Raw genomic sequence first — 25737 nt, 5'->3', positions numbered from 1 at the left:
CTCACTGTTGTGTTCAACATACCTCTGCAAAAAAATAACTGAACCTATTTTAATAAAATACTTCAATTAAATGTAGATAAAGAGACATATTTTGGTTTTCCGGAGGACCATCTGGGTTCGGGAGGGTTTTGAGGGTCTCAATTTTAAAAGTGTGAAACATGAAGCACAGCATACAATTGAATCATCAAAATATATCAACTTAAACGTGAGAAAAAACGATTCTAACTGTTACGGAACATGTTAAGGGTTGTTTCATTTGAAAACGTGGTTCACTTAAATCACTTTTCTCGTTAAAGTGCTGTGATGGGTTTTTACTGTATTGTTGTGACACTTTAGATTAGGTTAAGATTCTATAGAAAACAACATATTTATTTAGTTTAAACTCAAGTGATTCATCGCTAGTTCAACTCTATATAAAGTCTAAACTATTTGTTAAAGTATTTTTTCTAAGCTATAAAATACAATACAAAAAATGTTTTGCATATTTAACTCAATCTATTACGATTTATTTTGTAACTTGTTTCATTTAATTTTTTGTTTTTTTTCAACCAGCTTTAGCTTTTACACGCCTTTTATTTGTTGCTTGATGGCCCCTCAAAAAATCCCCTGATGAAATTGAATTTCCAACCCTTGTCTGGTCAGTGGTTGAAACACTAATCCTACTGTTTCAAATCTATGTCAGTCAACAAGCCACTGGATTTATTCGGGTCATGGTAGTTATTTTTAAAATTGTATTCTCATTTGATCTGAGCTTCTTGTACTGTCTCATCGCACTTCTTGTTTTTTTTTTATTTAATTTATTTTTGGAGCGGTTTTGAAAATACATCTCTAAGTAATTGCACATCACAAACATGAGTCATGGGTTTAAGCCAGAGTGGAAAAATAGTGTTACATGTAAATGTATGTGCAGACAAATCTACTCACTGAATGTTTAAATATTTCATCAGTGCTCCGGTAAAGCTATTACACTGTAATAAAGTCATTTACAAGATGATGAATGAACACCTCAAACGCGCCTTTGCCGAAAGGTGCTCCTTAGATTCTTCATCTAAAGCAAGTCTATGCATTTACTGTGTAAAGTAATATGTGCGTATGTGTTCGTCGGATGAAACAAGAGGAGAAGAAACGCTGCATTACAACAAGAGCCGCCGCGCTCTAAAACTGTCGGTTTTCCCTAAGCATGTAATTTTTAATACTCCGAGGTGGTTCTGACGAAAATAACCTCAATTTCCCACATCCAGAGACTAAACAGAACCTCCAGGTGATGACACAAATACACAAATCCCTGACATTCCACACGCTCTTGTGTAGATTTAGCACAACATGATAAGCAGCACAAATCTGCTGAGTCTGTATTATTTACTCCCCTTTGGAACATTTGCACTTTTTTTAAGAGATGAATCAACGGCGACGTGTTGAGTAAAAAATATCAGTATGCAAGACAACAGATGGCCACGAGCAACAATATACGTGAGGGTGTCTACGGCCCCGACAACATGTCACATGAGCAATGATCCATCAGAAGTAATGACAAGATTATTCCGTCCCATCGCGAAACGCACACGCATGGATATTACCGTGTCGAAGATTTGACGTTCGTATTGAACATATTAAAAAAAAAAAAGCTTTCGGTTGGGAGACATGACAAGCTGACGACAATCACATCTTCCCGAACATTTGTGTCACAGCTGTAATGGTCTTGAATGCAATTTCAGTTGGACAGATGGCCTCCGAGAGATACCGGGATATATTTACGGACTGGGTTTATTCGCTCCGGCCAAAGGAAACAACTGTATAGATCTTGAAAATGTGAATTCTCCCACGACTGGGAGCGATAAAATCTGGATATGCTTCGCTGTGTTTCGATGAGCCCCAATGATGGATATGGCAGAGCTTTGGCAACTGTGGCCAACCGTTATAGTTACGGTGTGTGAGAAGTCAAAATAAAACGGCAGTAAAATGCAAATCTAATATTTACTTTAGATTAACATGTTAGCCTCTTTACATTGCAGTGCATTATCTGGGTAATAAAACGGTGATAAATCATTTTAAATAATATTAGACCTTTGTTCTCCCCTTAAAGGAACAGTGTCTTTGAAATATATATAAATAACAGCTTATAATTATTATTTTATTATTAATTTGTCACGTGATTAGTTTAATTTAATTGTATGTACCTTTAATTTAATTTAATTTATTGCTATTATTATCTTTTCATTTTATTTGATATGGTTTTTAATTTATTCTATACATATGTTGGTCATTTCTATTTTATTTTAATTTATATTTTTAGTCATTTGCTGCAATTTTTTTATTTTATTGTATTAAATTTAATATTTAGTGTTTGTACTGTGTTGTCAGCTGTTAAGAACCACATAAGTGAATTTTAATGTTGTTGCTTATTAATAATCAAGTAATTTTAATACGGATCATCCAGAGTAAAAACCATCCGTGAATCATGAGTAAAAAATCCGAAAATACTTTTAATTTACTTCTATTGACAACTTAAAGAAAACTTTTTTTTTTAAATTAAATTAAATAATTTATTGATTGAGTTATACATCTGAAAGATACATGTATGTCATTGGTTTTATTCTCTTCCTAATGAAGGCAACATAACTACAGTTAAAGGGCCACACTTGGCACCAAACTTTTTCGGGGTGTGATTCCACGTCAAAATTTTCCAGGCAATGGAAAAATATTATTGTTCTTGGTTTAAATTACTAAAAAGTGTAGATTTATATTTCCATCAACATGAAAAAAATAGTTTTGACCACTGAAATAACTTGTTTTGTGTTACTATTTTGACCGCAAAAAAATGACCCAGACACGAGAGAAGCACAGGTTTCCTAGAGTGACCCACACATACATTTACATCTCTATTTTCATGAATATTTGCTGTGGATGCACTTCTCCGAACCGTCCCGGGAGCTCTCCAGACATACGTATTCCGTCACTGACAGTCGGGTACAATAGTCCAGTGGAGCCTGAGCAGGATCAGAGGCTAATGTTACAGTTGTTGTCAATAAAGCCAAACAGAGTGGCTCTTTTGGGACGGAGTATCCGCCGTGCTCATGGAGCCGTGATGTGACCATATGGCAGGAACTGTCCTTCTAAATGCTGATAAGCACCGTCTCAGGACAGTGCAACACAATCGCACCGTCAAGCTGCTGTCGCGCTCGCCGAAATAGACGCCGAACGTCTTTAATCTGAGCCGCTGACGATTTAAACAAACATCTGCGGTGCACGCGGTTCATTTGTGCAAAACTGTAATTACTCACTTTTGGAAAGACGGAGTGGAAACCGAGCGAAGGCAGCGGGAAGCGACGGGAGGAAGAATTATAAGGGAGACGAGAATAATAAATGATGGATTGCGAGCGGTTCCCTGGGAGACCTAGAAGTTACCAGTGTGAGGGAGTCACACCGACATATCTCATAATAAACATCACATGGGTAATTTGGGCTGGCGGGTGCAGATTAAGCCCGAGCTGTTAGCTCGGCGTTGCAGGGCGAGCTATTTATAGTGGAAGCTGGAAGAATGTCAGAGCAGGTAGTGGCGCGACCGGACAGGGGAAGTTCTGGAGCTTGATTTATGATCCTCAATCAAAGCAATAATAATAAAGTGTCAGCGATCACGCCACTTTTATTTCTAATTTATGGATCCGTGCAGCTAATAAGCCTTGTTTATGTCTCCCTCTCCTCTCCTTCCTTTTCTTCCCTCTCTCCTCGAGCAGAGCTGCCCAACAGTCCAGGTGGTCAGTTCACATTCCGCCCGCTGCCCCCGCCGCCGCCGCCGCCGCACGCCTGCACCTGCGCCCGCCCGGCGCCCTACACGCAAGTCAGCCTGCAGAGGAAGACCATGCCGTCGCGCTGCCAGACCAACCAGGGGGGTCAAGGGTCGGACGCTGGCACAGACCAGGCGCAGCTTCACAACAGCTGGGTGCTCAACAGCAACATTCCCTTGGAGACCAGGTGAGGCGGCGAAGCTAATTCACTTGACCCCCGAGACCGAGGGGGTTAATCTGGTCCATTTGTTTTGGCTCGTGAAGTAATGTTTGAAAAATAAACTTCTTATTTGGTTCCTTCACTTCTCTGTTAGCCAAATTAATAATTTACCAAATGAATGAGAAATAGATTATTAAATGTTGGCTATGTACTGGGCTTCCACCCTTAAGCTAAGAAGCTTTGGAAGGTTCGTCACTCTCTGTGGTTCAGAAGAAGCTGCCTGTTTTAAAACATGGTCGTTCCAGATCAATCTGCTGTCCAAATTGAAATTGTTGCTATGAAGAATATTTCAAATACTAAAAGAAGAACAAATGCCATGGAATATAATATAATACTAATACTAATACTAATGCTAATACTCATACTCATACTCATACTCATACTCATACTACTAATACCAATACTACTAATACCAATACAACTACCACTACAACTAGCACTACTACTACTACTACCTAATTATGATAACAATAATCATAATACTGACATATATTATAGTAAAAACTAAATTATTATAATAATCTGAATTATACTTATAACAATACCAACAACAATAATCGTAACACTGACATACAGTATATAAAAGTAAAAACTAAATAATAATAATAACTGTCATAATCATCACAATAAAAATAACAACAACAATTGTTGTAATACTGAAATATATAATAGGAAAAACTAAATAATAATAATGATGATAATAATAATAATCAGTCATAATAATACAAACAACAATAACAACAACAATAATTATAATAATGACATACATAAAAGTAAAAACAAATAAATAATACTGATATTAATACAAACAAAAAAGTTTTATCACATTAGCTAAGATAATCGTATACTTATACTAATAACTAATAATGAAACAAATGTATATAAGTAAAACAAGATGATTTGCTTATTCATTCCACTTTAAAGACACATCCAGGCACATCAGAATACTTTATTAAGGAAGCTTATAACTAAGGGCTTTAAACATTTCTAAATGAAAAAGTGGATCCAATAAGAAGTACCTGAAAACAATGTAAGATTTAGGGGATAAGATGTGGTTTAGCCTGTAATTGAAGAGAGTCTGGAAATAAATATTGCACCTTGACACTGAAAGAAAGACAGAAACATTGTGTTGTAGGTGAGTTTGTGAACAGTTCATAAAGATGACGAAACCCCGGATGAACTCTAGGTTGTGAATTAAAGCAGCTTAATGTGTTATCATGGTCGTAAGGCTGAAGACACACTCAATAAACGTTTGATAAAACATGTATTTCAGTGGTATGTGTCAAAATCCGGACATCATCTGGACGTCAAATAAAAAATGATTGCAATTTATATTTGTAAATAACTATTGTGCCACAGACTATGGCTGTCAATCAACATGTTAGGTTATTTAAGTAGAGATTTTAAGAATGCTTGAGGAAAATCACTTCTCTGTCATTCTGTTGGTAGCTATTATTCTAAATATAAAACATTGAACTGAAAACCTTGTACGGTGAATTCAGAGTTTTTGTTGTGCTTGTTTGTCGTTTTTGATCTCCTGCCATGTCACTTTTCAATTCCCCCATGATGCATCTCACCCTTGAGTTCCTCAGAAAGCTTTTATGGTTATTAACAATCCAGGAATGAAATGGGTCAGGTTTTCTTTTTAAGAAAACAAAATCTTTATTCATACATTTCCCTTTGGGAAAACCAAAGTTACATACATGGATGCCTTATTTGTGTGCGTGTACCTTATCATCTTGTTTATAAATATACAAGTTATTTAACGCAACTCAGTCGTACTACCTTCATTTGTTCATTGTTTTTTTTCGTTATGTCTAATGCTATTGCTGGTAGGTGTGCACCGAGCATCATTTTTGATGCAGAAACTGATTTTTGCTGATTTTGTTTCTTTCCCAAGCAGGTTAAACACGAAAATAGAGAAAAAATTAATTTGAACTCTTGTGCTATCTCATGGTCAAGGACGCCACAAACACATTTTTTGGGGGGGGGGCACACCCTGAGATAACGAAAGGCTAATATTGGTTACAAAAATCCTATTAAATAACAACAACAAAAAACAGAACAACACTAAATCTAACAAAAACACGTTGAATTAATAACAAACGACAACAAAAAAAATCCTTGAAAACCAACAAGTAAGTGCAGACAACAGCAAACTAATCAAACCCACAGTGGAAACTTGTTCCTTCAATAACAGCGTGTTTTTCTCCACATATTTTGCAAATTACAATACACTTTAAAAAAGACCAAAGCTGTCATTGAACGCATCGTTTGCATGTGAGATGAGGTGCAGAGAAAGTCAATGGACACTGGGGTTCTTCTTAATTTCCGCATTCATTGTTGAGTCATAACTAAAAAAAATGTATCTATCTATCACTGTGTATTAATATAAATAGAAAAAAGGAAAACCTTAGAAAACAAACTTGATAAGTTGTCCGTGTTCTTTATGTGCATGAGACTTTTTTTTAACAACCATGACACTACTGAATGAGTCCAGGATCGATTCCCTGATACTCATTTGTCTATCACTGTGTATTAATATAAATAGAAACATAAAACAAAAAAGGTAAATATTTGTGAAAAGCAAAACACTGGAGGTTATTCACCTTGACTCAGAAGTTACACAAGGTATACCTCAAACACATTTGTTGCAACATTTACACTTCCTGATAACCATCAATTTGCTTGTCTTCTACTTAAGTTTTGGTTAAAGTTTTACCCATCTAAACTTTTTTACAATGTACATTCACAGCTATTTTCTCCCTTAAAAGAAAAGTGCATCGCAAGTTTCTCCTGAGCCGAGTCTCATCTCAATCATTTCCTGCTCTATAGGTCAGATATGATTGGATGGTGTGACGCCGTTTAAACGCTGATGGCGACATCAGACGGCGGGGGAAGAGAAAAACCGAAAATGCTTATCTAACGTATTTTATCTCAGGATAATTTAACAGCCATTAACGAGATCCGGTTCAACTTTTGACCGGTTGGTTGTAACGTCGAACGCAGGTCAAGTGAAAAGAATCGCAAATTGCAGAGATGATGAGTATTTACTGTAAAATAATCGCTCTCTCTTCCCAACACTGCTCGATCGAAGCGTCTTGAAGGCGAAAAAACCTTCTACACCCCCATCATCTCTCATGATTAAAAGCCTCCCTTTAATCTCACAAATGAGCCTCATTAGATTAAAGGAAATTGGCAAACTTTCCAAAAAATTCTGATGAATATGGAACAAATGAATTAAGCGGAACATCACTGCCGACCATTTGGGCTTTATTACGGAGCTGCTCGTCTTCCTGCTAGCGATGGGGCCACCGTTTAAATCTAAATTTAAAAGGGTCTTCCTTCTTTTTTTGTGGAGAACAGATTGCTATTCCCACAGCAGTTGTGCTACCTGATTTCCTCTTCGTCCAAACGCTCGGAGATGAGCCGCTGGATTTGTGTCCCATCAAACGGAATTAAGCATTTGCCTGCTGCATAAGTAATAATTGAACAGAGAATTATTTAGGCGATCTGCATTTCTGAGGCTGCTTTTTCGGGATGAAGCAGGAAGGTGCAGAAAGAATATGTTTGCATGTTTAATGAGTGACTCAGTGTGGCAGCAGAATTCTGGTATTACACGGATGAGATTGGCAGGCTGCCACGCCAAAGGAAGAGCTTTTAATAAGTTATGCATCAGGCCCATAATTAGATCTTACCTCATTTAAAGGAGAGGAAGAATAAAATTAGATTCAGTGGCAATTTAAATTAATCATTTGCTCGACGGCAATCGGAAAAGTACAAGATGTGTCAGGGGGTGAATGATGATTAATTACTAATTGTGAATATTAACACTCGGTGTGACCTCGAACCCTGTCCTCCGATGTGTGCATCAGTGAGAAGCGTCCGTTGTGTATTTAGCATCCCAATGCATTCATTTCATTCCACACATGCGGCAGTTGAGGGGGAGAAATTCCCTTTAACCGGCAGAAACCTCGAAGCAGAACCAGACTCGGTGTAGTTGGCCTCTCGCTGTGACCAGGAGGGAGAAGAGTGGAGAGAGAGGGATGGGGAAGAAAAGGAGAGAAGATCGAAGAACAGTCCAGAGAGGGCTGCAGTGAGAAATATATATCTGTTAATGGAACTTTAGTGGGTCTTCTATGTCGTCATTTTTCCAACCAGCTCTAAAACATGACCAGTCATTAGCTAGACTAACTTTAGAGTACAGTGAAGAAGGAACATTTGGGTTGGACTCAATATTTTTTTTATATATTCATAAACACAGAAAAGAAGAAGGGATTCTGAGCCAAATACTTTTGTTTCAATATAGATACTTACTGAAAGAGCATACATTAAATCGTGTTGCATATCAAACTTTTTCATTACTAACAGTTTTCTATGAACATTCATAGCAAATACAAAGTCAAAACAGCAAAAAGGGAACAAACCCCACCACAGAATTCAGCTTGAAGTTAGAACAGACTTCACTTTTCAGTCGGGAACAAACATGTATTTTTAAAAGAAGATGCTAAAAAAAAAACAAGCCGGGGAAAGAAATAGATAAAATCCTGGGGCATGAGTTAAAAAATGCAGAAGCACAATACCACAATCTGGGACTGGAGTTAAGTAAAAGTGACTTTGGGGACAGGTGATTAGCAGAATGTGCATGCTTGTCACTCTTTGGATAATCGACAATGCAAATATGGATCTAGCTGGTGCAGCTGAAGAAAATGTTTTCCAGCAGAGAGGTTGTTTCGACAGGAACACACAAAAAAAAAAACGTTTCAATTATCTTTTCAGGAAGCGTAATGTGAGTGCAGCTTGATGAATGCAAAACGTCCGTGCAGCAAAGGCCCAGTCAGGAATCACACTCGCCTGATGCATCATCGTGATTAATCTACTTCCAGCATTCCTTAAACTCTATGAAACTGTGCGTGGATAAAAAGATGTGTAAGATTTTTAAGCGTAGTGTGCTGGGTCATTGGATCTGGAAGATGACTGAAGCTTTTTTTTATATTCCACACGATCTCTAGAGTTGATTGATGCAAGGAAGTGAACACAAGTGTGGCTCCATTTCTCGCTCATTAGTCTGATAGCGTCACGTATGACCCCCCCGCTCGCAATATCCCGAGCACAAAGATCCTTCAACAATCCAACACTTCATAGTGAAGCACTTATGCTCAATGTATTACATTTCTATTTCTGTTAAATTAGAAAAAGGCTAAAACTGAAGAAGACTGAAGACTCAATTTCCACCTCCCCCCCCTTCACCTATAGCAGAGAATTGTGGGTCATGACCACAATAACTAGATCATGGCTACAAGCAGCTGAAATGGCTTTTCTTTAGTTGTTGCCTGCAGTCTTCGTAATTGAGTCAGTTGAAACCCACCGACAAGTGACGCCTCGATCACGTGTTCAAGCCGCTGTTGAGAGTTGGAAAGTGCCAGCAGTTCCGATGTGTGTCGAAGGTGTTGTAACATTAAAAAACAAAAAAACAAAACGTATAATTATGAAGTCAAGACGCATGGACATATGTACTCTCTAGAGAATACCATTCTAATTTACTGGAAGTGCAAGTTGCAAAGTTCTTTTGTTAAAGGTAGGGCTGGGTGTTGATTTAAAATGTGCAATGACGTTACTGATCCTGATACCTTCACTTTGATACCGGTTAATAAACAATACTTTTTAACTACCAATTTTATAATATCAGCTTTCAAAAAATAATAACAGTACTGATACCGATACCTTCCCTTTAATACGGGTAACTTAACGTTACTTCTTAACTACCAGTTTTATAACATCAATTCTCAATAAATGACTTCACACAGTAAAAAATTGGGGTTTAATGTTCAGCTTTGGTAGATTTCTACTCCAAACTTTTTTCTTACAAATAAAATGGAGAAAAAAAATTCCAGTTCAAAAGAACTTATTAACAAGTCACAAATCAATCATATTTTATTGATCAGTTTAACTTCAAAACAATCCACACATTTTGATCAGGAATGGGTGCTAAAATGTGGCATTGAAAGAAGAAGCATGTTAAAGTACGTTGTACTACTAAAGTATTTTGCTCAGTGCCACAAAAGAACGAAAGTTTCATACCCAGCCCTAGTTGGTTGGTGATGAAAAGGCAGTTTCATGTACTCTCGGGAATGGAACTCCATCTATTAGGATTGAGTTGTTAATAAGAATCATGAGTAGACTATCAGTCTAGCAGACCTTCAGACTTCACAAGAAAATAATTCAGATCTTTGTTCTTGGCCTCATCTTTTGTTATGAACCAAGAAAGGAGAGAACAAATGAAGTAAAGTTGATAAAAATAATTTGGATACAAACAAATGCACTCAAGAAAAAATATGTAGTATGTTTAGAACAGGGTTCACCGGATCCTTAAAAGGTATTGAAAACATGGCCAGAATTTGCATTAATTTGTCATAAATCACATAAAATAAATAAAAAATAGCTTAGTTAGATGGAGACTATTATTAAAGCAGTAATTAGGGATGGAAACTTTATTGGACAATTTTTGGAGCTGCCAAGTAGTTTAGAACAGACCTGGAAAAAGTGGGGCCCAAGAGGAACATATGGCCTTTTAACTATATTGATGTGGGCTACATGAGGTCAACATATTAACGATGAAATAATGGTATTTGACAATTAATATTTTATGTTTCATGGTATAATCTATTTAACTTGGTAGAGTTCTCATTTCAGGACTTTATTTCAGTTTTTCCTCTTTTTTTGGCCCTTTTTGTGAAAATGTCTTAAAATATTAACATTACTTTCAATAAAAGTGTATATAAAATAAAATGTCCCTTTTAGAATATAACTACACAGTAATACCTCATGCCTCGATGGCCCCTCATAGCAGTAGACGTATACTATGTGGCCCCTTATGAAATTCCAAAGTTAGAGACTCAAAAAGTGTCATTATAGTGTAGTTTCAATAGCCTTCATTTCCTCTAAATAGAACATAATATCACCCCAAAAAAAACAAAATAAACTGTCGGCAAAACGAGCATTCTGTCAGGAAATTGGACGTTGTCTTCACGGCGATAACACATTATGTATTTTGAGCTTTACAGGCGTCTAACTTTAGTTTGATTGTTCGCTATAAGTTCAGAGCTATAAAAGCATATGCAGTCGTTTATTCCCTCATAATTTAGTTATTATCAGATTTTCTTCCATCCTGCGGTTGTGGAAATGGAGGAGCAAACCACTAGTTTAGTTCTCAGAGTTGGATTTAAAAGCAAATCACCCACTAAATATTTCGCTTCTTTTTATTAGTGTTACCTGCTGTTACTATCAGCTCCATCTCAGGAACGGGATTAAAGATTTATCAAGCGTTTACAAACTTGGCGTCGGCGCTGATGGAATAACAAGTGATGCTTCGACCTTAATAAGAGCGGCGATATGAAAATGCATACGGTCTGACTTGTCAGAGCGGGCTCACATTTTTCCGTCAATGTATTTTTCATGAATCTGTATTGAAGTGTATCGACCGTGCGTCAGCCAAGATTAAGTTTGTTTGAAGTGTGCATGGATCTTCCTCTCAGCTACATATTTGTTATGTTTCTGAGAGAGGTCAGCCCCGTGTGAGTGGAAGGATGCAGATATGGATGTTCAATATATCTGACTCTGTACCACACTGGGTGTGTTAAGGGGCGGAACAAATTGTGGAACTATGAGAAATTGATTCGTGCCTCGGCTGGTCCTCTTATCGCTAAACAGAAGATGCTACTTGAATCTACATGCTTCGCGAACACACGTGCAGCCATTTAGAGAAGAGGCCTCACTATCTTACACAAACACTCACGAGGCCGTCCCGGTGTTTCCAGGTAGACGTAGCCCCCTGGGCCGCCGACCCAACCTCCCGCGGAGAAGGAACTCTCATTTTCTTCCTGTCTCCGGGGAAATCTGCCCGACGATATATGAATTGCGTGCTTCCTGGGCGTCGCCTCCGGCTATTGTCTGAGAAGATCAAAAGGAGCCGGGGATGAAGAAAAAAAGTGAAACATTTTTAAAAGCGCCACACAACAAGAAAAGACAAGCCGGAGCTTTGACAAATGCAATTTCTTCAGAGGGGGTTCTGCTTTTTTGTCGGGCTTCAATACACCTTTAATAAAGCAATAAAAGCGTCATGGCGGATGCGGATCACGAGTTTGTGAAACACTTTGTCATTTTTTTCTTTTTTTTTGTCGACCCCGGCGGGTCCGAGCTGGGTGTGTGAGTCAAAAGTTTTCCCTCATAGTTGAACGAACGTTGACCCGCAGGTGTGTGGTCGCTGCACGTGCAGCCTGCTGTGACCCCCCTCTGATCCAGCCTTCAGCAGATGCTGGACGGCTGAGTGGAGACGAGACAGTGAAAAGATGGATGGCATCTGTCTCTCGTGTTTGACAGCCATCGGGGGCCACAATAAAGACAGATGGAGGAGGAAAATACATACAGGCAGAAAGACGGTAATTGGAGTTTTATTAAAACACCTGAGTGGGCTGTTATTGATTTTCTAATTACATTTTTCTTCTTCAAAGTTGTGCACAAACTGAAAAAACATAGGGTTGTCATTCATCGTTTGCCAACTACACTTGGCATGACACCTGGAGCGAGTGTCTCTTTATTAATACTAGTGTTATCAGGCATTCCTTACAACAAATACATCCATTTATAGTTTATAAAAGCAATTTTTTCCCACTATAAGTAGAAAACTAATAGGTTTATTGACCCTAAAAACAGGGGTAGACCACATTATATACTGTGTCAACTCAAAACAAGCTTTAGACTGAAATTGATTGTTTATTATATCATTTTTTTAAATTAATTTTGAATAAAAGGCCTAAAGAAAAAATAAAACGTTACATTTTTTTATATTTAAATTTTGCAATTTAAAATAAAATGCTCAAAAAGCGTTAATATGGCATACAATATATTGTGTAATATATAGTTTGATATACATTTAATTGAAAAATATGATATGATAAAAGCATTACAAATAAGTAGGAAACAAAGAGAAAAAGTTATAAGTTGAACTAAAAATAACATTGTTAGTCATCCATCAGAAACACCTATACATCTCAGTTCCTATATTGTATCATTTCGACCTCATATATGCCGCATAGATAGAGTCACTGGGCCACGTGTTGCCCTCAGGCTGCACTCTGCCTGGTTATTCTCTAAAACAAGGATTCAATCAGTTAATTCTAGCTGTCAAACTCATTGCCCCTTGGGCCAAATCTGACTCACCAAGCAATTTCATGCGGCAACTGTAAATCAAAGAAAATGGTTTGTTCTAGTGATGGACTGATGAAGCTTCATGAAGCTGAGGCAACATCATTTGTGAGAATTTCAGTGAAAAGCAAAAGAAAACATACAATATCACCGACCTGTTAACCTACCTTTCAGACTTCCCTGTTGAAGACAGTTTGGTAAATATTATGGATGTATATTTCCACCACTAAGGCTGATTTGATACACATCTCGATACACTGGCAACGATACGATGCGATTCACAGAAATCCCTGTCAGAGCATTGAAATGTATTCACAGCAGTAACAATGAAATTCTAATAAATAAATAAGAATATTGGAATTCCAACATGTAAATGTAATATTTTTTTTAAGGTTTTAAAACTTTAAACACTGGCAATTAAACAACCATTAAACAATACTTATGTCCCCAACACCTACTTCACTGAATTATCTATTTAATGTGACTTAGTGTCAACCGTGCCATGTTGCCAGGTTGGTGGTGTCAATGTATTAGATAGATCATTGGCATTGTTTGAATATGACGTAAGTCTTGTCAAATTGAACTGCACACTGGAAAAAACGAAATAATTCCACAAATTTAACCCTAAAGTCATTTAAGCACGTTAAATGTCTCGTCACTTGTGCGTCCATCATTGTTCAAGTTTGTTGCATGGTGCCTGAGGACGAGAAATTGAAATTGGCCGATCCAAAAAGGCTGGAGTTGATGCAACGTGAAATCACTGGCAAATTAAACCGATGCACCTTAAATCTACCGATGCAGCTGCATCTTACATATTTGTATCGATGCACCGATGCGAATCGATGAAGCTCCACATCACTAGTAGATTAATAGTTTGTCTCAGCCTGAAACCTCTACCGCTAAAAAATGTTGGCCTCTTGTAAGATTGACTTTGAAACCCATGATCAAGTTTCCTCAACATTCATATGTTGCAGATGACATATAAAGCCTGACAATGAATTGCTCTGAAAGTAAGAACCAGAATTTTAAAGTTGATCCTGAAAGATACTGGCAGCCAGTGAAGAGTTTTAAGTTTAAATCAGGGAAATGTGAGTTCTTTTACTTGAGCGGGTCAGAAGTTTTGTAATAACTGCAGGCGAGACAGCTCTCTCTTGGATTCTGGTGTCATGAGAGATTGTGGGATCACAAATAAATTGCTTCCAGTCATAGTAGTCCAACATAAACAACATCAGTTGAGTTTTAACAAGTAGGAGTGAACTCAATTTCAATAGTACAGTCATCAAATACAGAACAGAAACAGAGCTCCATCCAATAAAAAGCAACTTTCCGTTTAAGTATGAGTTACATCTAACATTATTATTGGCAATTAAGTCTTTTAAAATGTATTTAAAATTATGTTGTTAAATCAAAGTCGGATCCTTTCACCACCCATTTGCTGGAGTGTTGACCCTCATATTGTAGCGGTGACAAGAAATAATAAATTCTCCAGATTAGAAGCTAAAAAGGTGCAAGAAACTACGGGATTAAGTTCCCACTGTGCATCCTTAAAGTGTTTAGTACCTGCAGAAGGTCTAGGGAGTACAATAGTTTCTATTGTGTGGAAAAAAAACAAAACTCCAGGATGTCACCTCAATCCATCAGCGCTAAATAAAATCCACAAATGGTGTTTTCAAAATACATTCTTGACACCTTTTTAACATAAAAGCCAGTAAAGAGAACATTTATGGTCCATATCTGTGGTATAAAACATTATATAACAATCTGAACTGTATGTAATTCATTGGAACAATATGCTATTACAAGCTTACGAAGGGGCTGCATGTTGCCAACCTGTGTAAAACATGTAAATGTGTGAAAATCCCGGTGAAAGTGAACCTAAGATCACTTTGCTATGCAAATCCTCCGCCTCATCATGTTATGACACACAGTAAGTTTTATGATCCGCTTTATTCTGTCTCCTCTCATGACACCAGAAGTCTTCCCTTCGCTCTCTCGCCTTTTTTTTTTTAAATTTCAATTCAAACTTTAAAATCACTTCACATTTGCGGAGACTTTTCCAAGATAAAGCTGGTTGTCAGAGCAGATGCGCAGCCAAGATGGATGTGTTTTCGCCGTGGATGGCCGAGGAGTTGCAAGGCTGGTGTCAATGCTGTCTGGCCCGACATTAATGGCCTGTCCTCTGAGGGCTCTTCAGAGACATTAGCCTCACCTGCAGCCAGTGACCTCACACTCTCTGCTGCACGGACAAGCAAGCCTCACATCTGCCACCACACATCATACTCTCGGCTGGCATTAACCTCCTGAGAGAAGACACTATCCTGGGGCAAATCTTGGAGCAGCTGAACTCCAGAGGCTCCGGGATATTTATACAACGGAGACTCTGCAAGATCAAATGCTTGACCTTGAGGTCAACATGAATTGACATTCTTTAATTAAATACTCTACTCAATAACTCAGAAAAAAAAGTTATTGTTAGGAACGGTTGGACAAATTTTGGCCTACGGACTGAGTTAGACATCTGTGATACACAATTAAATAAATAATCCATCGTTTTGACGTGAACGACCTCCCTTGCTTCCATAAATACACAGGCAGTTGTGAAGGTCGTTCATCTTGACCCAGAAGCAACACAAGGGACACCACAAACAAAATTGTTATTGGCCTCTGGGTCACCTTGACCCAGAGATAACACAAGGATCAAATCATTCTTAACATTTGTCAGTGTTTATTGTCAGATTTAGGGGTTTCTTAAGAGTTATTTTATTTCTTAAATCAGCTGAAGGGAACGAGTAAGCATTGCTGTTCACTCCAGAGCTGATATTTACTTCAATGTCACTGCAATGACGCATTAAAAATACATCAATGCAATGGCAGGAGTGGATCCTCGTCCGCTGTTTGTTTGTCACCAAAGAAGAAAAATATTTTTATTATTATTCATTTTATTTAAAAGAAAAAGGAATTAAAAGGAAGATGCGTTGATCAGTTACAAAACATCGATACACAATATATTGTGATATTTCTGGTCAGATATTGTATTGACATTTGACATCATTGCATCCATATTATTTTCATTTGAATTTAAATTGTATATTTAAAATTTACGGAATTTTTGTGTTGCAATTAAACATCCGACCGCTAGATGGCAGCAGTACTTACTGTCTCTCCAGCGAAAGGAAAAAAATAAATACCGTGAGATCACTGCAATGACTGAGGACAAGAGGACATGATTGATTCTGACATTTGGACATATTTTCGTTTTAAAACATATCAAGAGTAATTATCCTCCATGTGACATCATGGTAAGGGCTTAGTGCAACTCAAACTGTTATTGAAACGAAGCCCTTGTCTCACCTTGCATCTAAAGTGACCTCACTTCCTGTGTGTATCTATCTTGTTGGGTTGCCATCCTCCAAGTATTCACAGTTACTTGTTAGCTAATGCTAAATACTATCTTGTTTGTTAGTTAATGTACAATGAAAATAGTCAGAATTCAACTCTTGTTTCCTGGTGGTTTGTTGCTTCTTTGAGGAAATGTTTTTTCTTCAACTGCACAAGTGATGCAGATTCTACTCCTGTATCATAATTGTACACTGACATGTATAATACGCCAGTTTAATTTAGGAAAATGTTCTATACCAGCTGCCTAATATGAGCATCTGCTTATAATTGCCCACATCCACTTTTCAAATTGCATGATGTTCCGGCCCCCGTATTTTTCCACCCACGATGTCTAACAGCCTCCAATCCCTGCCCTCCATTAGCCAAACACAAAATAGATGAAATGCTACCTAGATTAATTGCCCTTCAGCTTAGCTTCCTATCATCATCCGCCATCCAACATGCGCTTTTTCATCATGAAAATGAACCTCATCTCCGCTTGACTAATACCACCGAATATCTTAAGTAGCGGCTTTGATGATTCTTAAAAAAAAAAAAAAAAAAAAAGAGGAATAGGTAAGTCATTGATCTTTGGTTGCCGGAGCTTTTTTATTCTCTTTCATATCCAGGCGGCTCTGCATTCCTACTTTTAGCTGCAGTGGAGTTTGTCAAATTTGGATATTTTCTCTGATCAAGTACCTGAACTGCACAAGTGCTCAGCCTTACTTTTTAAGGTTAAAACTGTGTGCGCGTTGCTCCGAGGGCATTTTTAAACACTTGTAGAGCACGAACTGTGAATAATGTTTGTCTTTTTACATAATTTGTAACATCGCCGATATTTTCCTCCCACCAGAATTCTATTTTCAAGCATTATATAAATTGCAAGGGGAGTTGCTCTGCTTAGGGAATAACGTCTGCCTTCATTCTAGCTTCTCAGATAAATCTTTAATGATCCAGTACCTTCTTGCTAATTTGGTGGACCTTTTAGATTAAAAAGCAGCCAAACATACGGGAGATTATGGGATTTAGTGGAATGGGAATTACACTCTGGTTCTTGACATTTCTGAACCGACTCTTAAATGGGGCAAACAGCAAATCTCGGTCTTACAAAAAAAAAATCGCGAGCGGGGTCTCCCTTCTTAAAACCGACACCTCGGGGGTTCTTTAAATGAGTTTCATCCAGGCTTACTTCAGAGTGAGACTGTATTCCACCGAGGGGCAGATTTGCATAAATAGAATCAGAAAAAAAGATACTTGATGCCATGAGAAAGGATAATGTCTTTGCTGTGTTGCGCTAATTAGTGAGACGCTGTCCTACATACTCCGGTGCCCGGGATCACCATTTCCTGCCTTAATTCAGGAAGTTACAAACAGCAGCCCCGATGGTGCCAGGTAGTATCTGGAACAATGCTGACTATTTTTTTTTGTTTTACATAAGGAGGAAAGAACAGCCCAGTTTTGGCGGGTCAGGGAGGACTCAAAATTGTTAAATTTAAGTACAAATGTTTTGGCAGTTTTGAATTTAATGTAACATTGGTGTAAATTACATGTATATTACTAAGCCAACTAACCCGGATGATTTCAAGAAAGGCTTCAAATAGTAACTGTATAATAAACAATTATTCTTATAAAAAATGCCACTTTTAATGTACAGTATGACTACGACTGTTTTTTATGACACTTTTTTACTGGACACAATCTAATAAGTACAATGTACTTTTATCACTTTTATAATGCTAGCTTGCGTGACCACATCTAGTACTACCATAGCAGCTGCGACTGCATTTATCCCAAATATATTTTGAAGAATGAACTACAGTTACAAATACTAGTGATGGTCTGATGAGGCTTCATGAAGCAGTGTCATGTTGTTCAGAGGTCAGTAGGTGGCGCCATCAGTTTGAAAATTTGGAATTAGAACAACTTTTGCTTCTACTACAATAATACGGACCGCTCCAGCAAGTACCTAAAGACGTACTACATATACAATAACTACTTGAGCTACTACAGCTTCCTCTTTCCTCTAAAGCTACTACTCAAAACAAGGAAACATCTATTTTAAACTTTACAGCTAGTACTACCATGAACAGCTAACAACACATACATGATTAAAACTTCAGCACATTTAAAAAAACAATTAATTGAAGTGTACAACTACTTTTACTTCTCTTACTATATATAAACTATACAAACTAAGGCTTCTTCTACAATTACTACTCTAACTACAACTGCACTCATTTGTTTTTGCTAAACTATACAACAAAGTTAGAAAGTATGAGCTACATATTCAACATACTTATTACACAATTGAGATTTCTGCAGTAAAATACTTACATTTATCTCTCTTAAGGAAACAATCTTGGGATAACTTTCAACAGATTTAAGATGTTTTGCATTGTTTAGTTGACAGCACAATCACTTATGATGAAAGTGTGTGTTCTACAACACTCTTGGGCAATACAAACAAAGTGGTAATCCATCTGGCAAATCTTTTCATTGTTCCTCAGTAGATACTATTCACATATAGTTGTTTAGTTAGCATCACAGCAGGCACTGGTGAGAAGAGTTGAAGCTGTATTTTTAAAGTGTATAATTATCTCATTTCCAACCAATTTTTAACGTTTTAACAAAATACTCCTCGAGTTATGCTTTTTAAAAACAAAGGAAAGATCACTGGGCGTAACATTACATCCTTAGCGGAGATAATGGAATCATGATTCTGGGCCTTTTAAATCCCCCTAAAGACTCTCCAAAACATCACATTTGGCATCTTCCTTCACCCCCAATTCTCATGCCAAAGTCATTACAAAGCCCATGTTAACACTGTGTAACGTGGTTCAGTGTGGTGCAGCTTAAAAGCCTCATTTAATCAGAAGAAACCGCTTCATAATCTATTCACCACTTAAAATTCTGATTTGGATGATTGTAAGTAACCCCCGAAGGCCTTATGTTTGCCGAGCACCCCACTCTCATCATCGGAGCACATTTCGAAGCAGCCAGTCAAGATTCCCTTTTAGCTCATCGACTGAGCACGAGAATATGCTTTTTGGATGCTAAACAGGCGGAGCTGCTAATTTCTAAGGAGCTTGTTTCTCCTGGAGCCAAAGTTGTCCTGATTCAAAGAGTCAAAATGGATGGTTGCAGGTGTCCATGAGGGAGTGTTCAGGTATCTCATCAAAAGCATCTGCTACAAGGTGTGCAGATTATTTTGAACAATGTGAACAGATTGAAAGCAGATCCTTTAAAAATAATATTTTAAACAAGTAGATGTAACTAGCTGTTGATGATACATAAGTGGACAAAGCAGAAAATGAAAAAACTGATGTGGTTCTTAATAGGGCTGCTCAAAATGGACAAAATGAAGCATCAAAAGTAAAGCAAACAAGGCTGAAAACTGAAACCAAAACAAAATATTACGCTAATTATTGTTACCATTTATGGTTATTACTGTGTGCTTACCTCACTAAAATCAAGGCATTGCAATTCCTTCAAATGTTTCAAACAATAATTAAAATGAAATTCAAATGATGGAAATAATCTGTGACATTTAGACAATGCACAAGATACAATAAAAATACATTCAAAACAAACTGTTGAGTTGTCAAACTAAGCCACACTCATGACCAGAGCACTGGCTGCTTACTGAAAGATTTATACAACTATGAATTGTAAATCATTTTCTCTCATAAAAGCAAGTGAATTTATTCAAGTGCATTATAACAATCATGTGTAGGATTAGGGCGACAAAGTGCATTCAGAGCAAGTGCCAGATAAGCCGATCGGCCTGGCATATGAGAACGATTTGAGGGATTCTGTTGTGAAAGGGTACATAAATAAACATTTGTCAAATGAATAAAATCATAATAATAATGAATAGTTTAAATTAATTGAAACAATTAGCAGAGAAATTAATTCATCATAATTGTTAGAAAGCGAAAGTCTTTTTTCTGTGTTTGTTTGTTTATAGATTCTCTTTCAATATTTCCCAAGCATCCCAAGTTCTCCGATGTGGTAAATCACCAGATGATGTGGACAGGAACAACAGCAAATTCCAAAAATAACAAAACAAATATTTATTTTCCAGGCACTTCCTGTTCAAGCAAGGCTCTGGCTCATCGGCACTGCTGTCAGGAGCGGGTCAGGGTTACCCCCTGACCTCCGGCACGGTCTACTCTCCTCCACCAAGGCCTCTTCCTCGCAGCAGCGTGACCCGACCACTGTTTACCTTCAACAAGCCTCACCGCTGCTGCAACTGGAAGTGCACGGCTCTGTCGGCGTCCCTGCTCACCCTAACGCTGGCCCTGCTGCTCACATACGTCATCGGTGAGTCCGTCGGGGTCTCGGGGAAAATGTCCTCCTTGAATCAATCAGAAACAAATTAGTAAAACACTGAAGGAGTTACAAGTCTACAGTGGAACATTTATGATGCATTCACCTGATCCCAGTGATGAGAAGTTATGTTTTGAATCAAGTTCACATCCATACATACAAACACATTGTAAGGAAGTAGTTCAATATTGATAGTTAAATGTAGTTTAAGGTAATTAACCTTAACATCTTAAAGTGTCATCCTATCTAGGAAATGCATAGACCATCTGAGATACAGGGTATTAGAGTTATCTATATTGTGATAGCCAGCTCTTAAGCCAGCCCAAATACAGACCAAATTCACCTGCAGATGAGTCAAGAGTTAGGCAGACTTCTCCGTACAATAAGTCATACATATTATTAAATAATGTGTCTGTCTCTGAGAGCAGAAAACAAGAGTTATCTAATGATACCTTGCATGATGACAGTAATATAATCGGATCAGTTCACTGAGAGGGAGCAAGATAAAGAGGCAGTGGTGTTGGAAAAGAAGTGAAGACATGTACATTTTGCTTTCCTTAAAGGGCAACTAATGTCAAACTCTAATCTCAACTTTCCTGACTAACTTACATGTATCAAATGTTGAAGTCTTCCTCTTCCAGATACAGTTAGTCCCTCATCATAACCATGTTTTGAACTTATTACTTTATAAAGTTCTCCCCGGACTGAAATCTCAGCGCATGAGAGGTTACGAGGGTAAATTCCATTACCTAATTATATGCTTCACTCTTCCCCCAGCCAGCTGTAAGTTCACCCCAATTGTTTATAAAACAAGTCTCTTGGAGGTGGAAACTTCCATGGTTGATAAATCTTAATGCTTGACCAATCACAGAAGAGTGGGCGTGGTTATGGTAAACGCGATTTCATCTCCCAAAAAACTTTTCAGTGGGCGGGGCTTAAGCACATTTTCTAATGCAAATATTTAAATGAAAATAGAGTTTTGTACAAACAGACACACACTGATGAGTACAATAGAGCTAACATTTAAGACACACTTAAATCAACATCATAGTTTTGGTTCAAATTGAGGATTTGTCAAGTGGTAGCATACCAGCTGAACACAGGTCTCGGTATTAACCCGTAAAAAAAACAATTCCAGTAGTGTCATTTTCTAACAATAAATGTATCAAATAGTTAAAAGAGGCACTTCATTAGCTCAGTTTGCTCATTTAAAGTTCTCACCATGCTATTAAGGTGGAAAAACAACTATTGTTATAATCACAGCAGTTGAATAACTGCCCGATATTGTCGTCTATCTACCATTTTTCAACGATTCAACCGCCTTACAATCTTAATAAACACAAGCGACTGCTATATAATTGCCGCACATTGCAAGAGCGAATGAGAATTTGTGATAATTATCTTTCTGGAATGATCAACGGGCGACAAAAACAACCCTCAAATGAATGCTTCTGTGCTTCTCACCTCGTCCTATCGTGATGGTAACGCGTGCCTGAGTGCGGAGTCATCAGCATGGAGCCATCCTTCATTGATGTTTCGCTGCTTTAATGACTGCTTCCCAGATTGGTGGGGCAGCGGTCAGGGATGGCTACCTGCCGTTCCCTGCAGCTGGACTTGAAATGGAAGACGTCTGGGTGGCGTTTGTCTTGTCTTTTCAAGCAGCTCTGACATCACCACTTAGTGCCGTGAGACTGCTGTCTGAGTCAGAGTGGCTCGGCTGCTCATCGTATAAATTTAAGAGACACGCCAAGATCTATTGACTAAATCGACCCCATTTACTTTCAATATTTGCTAGAAAAAACTCATCATAAGCCTCATGTTATGGCTAAATAACACATTAATGTTATTTGAGATGCTTGTCAAATGAATTGCACGTATCTAAGTGATTTCTTTTTCGTAATAAATTCCCAGAATTACCATACAAAGTGTTTTGGATTGTTTAGATGTTATTACAGTATTTGTAAAAAATTAAGACTGACCGAAAGTCCAGGAATAAAAGTTTAAACAAACGTCTGATTGAAGAAAATTCTGTTCAGGTCACTACAGTTTTGTTTTGTATAGTGTTTACAGCTAAATTATTTTTGTCTATGCATCCAAAAAACATACGTACTAACAATAAGAAACCTGCAGTTTTTCAATCTGTTTTTTAATGCGTTTACTGATGCATTGAGAAGACACTTTTCTCCAAAGCGACTTTTTCCCCACCAAGAGCCGAAGTGCAAGAAGTGTCGAGGATGCTAGGGAAGTACTGATAAATGCTTCGACAGGAGCTACTCCCTGAACAGCAGGATTTTTGAAGGGCTTCTTGAACACAGGCAGGTATGCTCGGCACGTTGTTCCGCTGGCGTTGGACGACACAAGAGATGAGCCCGGTTTGTTCTGGTCCAAGGTTCTTGGACTTCCAGACGACACACTCTTTCGTTTGAGCCGCTGTGGTCGAACTTGAACCTTTTACTGAACGGAAACTGAAAGCTGTACTTATGGTTTTGAGATAAAATAAATAAATAAGTCAAACAACACTGCCCAAACTATTTCTAGGGAATAAAATCACTTTCTACCAAAATATCAGTGAACTAATTCATACAGCTGCATTTCACCGTCAATATGCATGCACTTAGATACACCGTATATAACCGGAAACGTCTAGTTTGCAGCCTTTAGAAACTATTCATATAAGTAAGTAAGTCATGATGCATTGGCATAAAAAGGGGCGTGGACTACCTCACAGATTCAAACCCCAAAGCCCCAGTTCCCTAACTTCAGATGGTAATAATGTATTTTGTTTAACCTTTATTTATTAAAGATAAAAAAACATTATGATCCCTTTCACAACCTGACCAGAAAGGCAGCAGCACACATCACAGTTGAACAAAAAGGAAGGCAACAAATACAAAACTGAAAATATAAGACTGCAACTGGACAAATAAAGGGCAGGAGATGTGGCTACTATAACAAATTAAAAACGTATCCACTGTTCAGTGGATTTCCTTTGTCTGTCTTTTAGGATGGTCTGGATGAAATAAAAGTTACAGCAATTTTAGTTCAGTTCCAATTCCCAGTAGCGTGGGAAGAGTAACTTTTGGTCCGAAAAAGCTGAACTTAAGGCATGATGACTTCTGGTTCGGCTTAGAAAGAAAGAGAAGAAAAAAAGAAGTGAAGCAAAATCAAATCTTGAACAGAAAATTGTTGAATGTCTGGGGTGGTCGAAAAAGACATGAAGAGAAGAGAAGAAAAAAGAAAGGCAGCTCAGAAGGGAGATCTGTCACCAGCTGCTCTGGCAGAACCAAAGTACAACTGATAGTTTACTTAAAACACATCCATGGAAAAAACAAGCACCAGGCCAAGGGCAGGAAACTCCTAAAGTGATCCAAAGCCAGAGATCAAGAGAAAGATGCTAACAAAGTTAGCAATATTGAGACTTTGATTTGAGGTTATGAGACTATTATGACTGGTTAAGCGCCTCATTGAATACACTTAAGTGGTGGTCATTGTTTTCTCATCATCAATTCAAGTATTGTTTTCTTTTCGCGGCGATCATTAAAGTCGACGCTGATAGCATCCCAGTCATCACAAACACTATCGCAACGTATCGCTTTCTCCACCCAGACGACGTTCAGTATCGGTTAAAAAGCCATTACGAGCGCTGAGGAATGTGAATCTCCATGTGACACAGACTCCCGGTTATGGCCTTGTTTATCGCCGGCCATGATTCAATGTCCTGATCAAAAAAAGCTGAGAGTTCAGGGCCGCGGTTCATCACTGGCATAATCAGTTCCCCCGCCTGTAACATGCTACATTTATTCATCGATCTCGCTCCATCCCAGGCCCAGCCTTGGCCCCTCGGCTTTTCCACCTTAGCGCATCCGCACGAGTGCAGATATCTGAGCCCTCGCCCCGGCCAGTTCATTTACCGCCTGTGGTGGCGCTCAAGGTCACATCGGAGCAGTCAGGGGTTCGCATTAATCACACACACACACATCTCGGAGACAGACATCACACACATGCGGGTGAATCCATGCAGATTAATCCCCGGGCTGAACCATGCTATTCCATTAATGTCCCGGCCCCAGTAATTAGTGCATCACTGCGGCGCGTGAGTGATGACTTGGAGACGACATCACCTTTTAATTGGTGTCATGCTCCACTCCTGCTTGGCAATGATTGATCTCTATTTTGACATCCCCATGGCAACGGGCGCCCGAGATGTATCGGGCGCGGGCCCCGGATGATATGTTTCGGCAGTAAATCAAAGATATTCAAATGCGAGATGAAGGGGCAAGCGTGTTTCCTTTTGTCTGGAGGCGGAGGTGGGAGATCGCTGGGATGATAACACTTCGTTCATGACGGAGCGGATTGTGCGTCTCAACTGATCGTTCATTAATTTGCGGCATGTAGAAGAAAAAAAATGCTGGTCGTTTTTTCACGTCTTCGCCTCAAGTCTGCCCTGCAGATACAGACAGTTAATGAGGGATTTATCTTATTAGCATTCATCGTTTAATAAAGCAGATACATGAAAGAAGAACATTGTGAGGAACACTGAATGATCTTTGATTCCAAATACACTTATCGCCTGTCACTCTTATCAGAATCAAATCAATGCGCACCATAGATCAACACATTTAATAACATCCTGTCATTGGATTAAAATATTAAAACTGAGGTTTACATCAGCATGTCTATATTTATAATTCAAATCATTTTTAATTTGTTGGGCCCTTTACATCCATTGAGGGAGCGAGATATATCACGATAAAAAGGCAAAACGAGGATATTGGTTTAACGATAAAAGTTCTCATTAAACATAAAAAACTAGCGATTTTA

At 38.2% G+C, this 25737-nt stretch overlaps 1 protein-coding gene across 2 annotated transcripts in view; it reads left to right on the top strand.

Annotated features, from left to right (window-relative positions):
* The window catches only part of tenm1 (teneurin transmembrane protein 1), a 277797-nt gene that overhangs the window by 87496 nt on the left and 164564 nt on the right, over nt 1-25737 (top strand). For both annotated transcript variants that reach the window (XM_087799099.1, XM_087799098.1), the window contains 2 exons: nt 3735-3972; nt 20672-20910. In XM_087799099.1, the coding sequence (XP_087655225.1) occupies nt 3735-3972; nt 20672-20910 (477 nt within the window). The remainder of the gene's footprint in view (nt 1-3734; nt 3973-20671; nt 20911-25737) is intronic.

Source organism: Callionymus lyra, chromosome 9, assembly GCF_982586985.1.
Source record: "Callionymus lyra chromosome 9, fCalLyr1.hap1.1, whole genome shotgun sequence".
Taxonomy (NCBI): Eukaryota; Metazoa; Chordata; class Actinopteri; order Syngnathiformes; family Callionymidae; genus Callionymus; species Callionymus lyra.
This window is presented reverse-complemented; position numbering and strand designations above follow the sequence as displayed.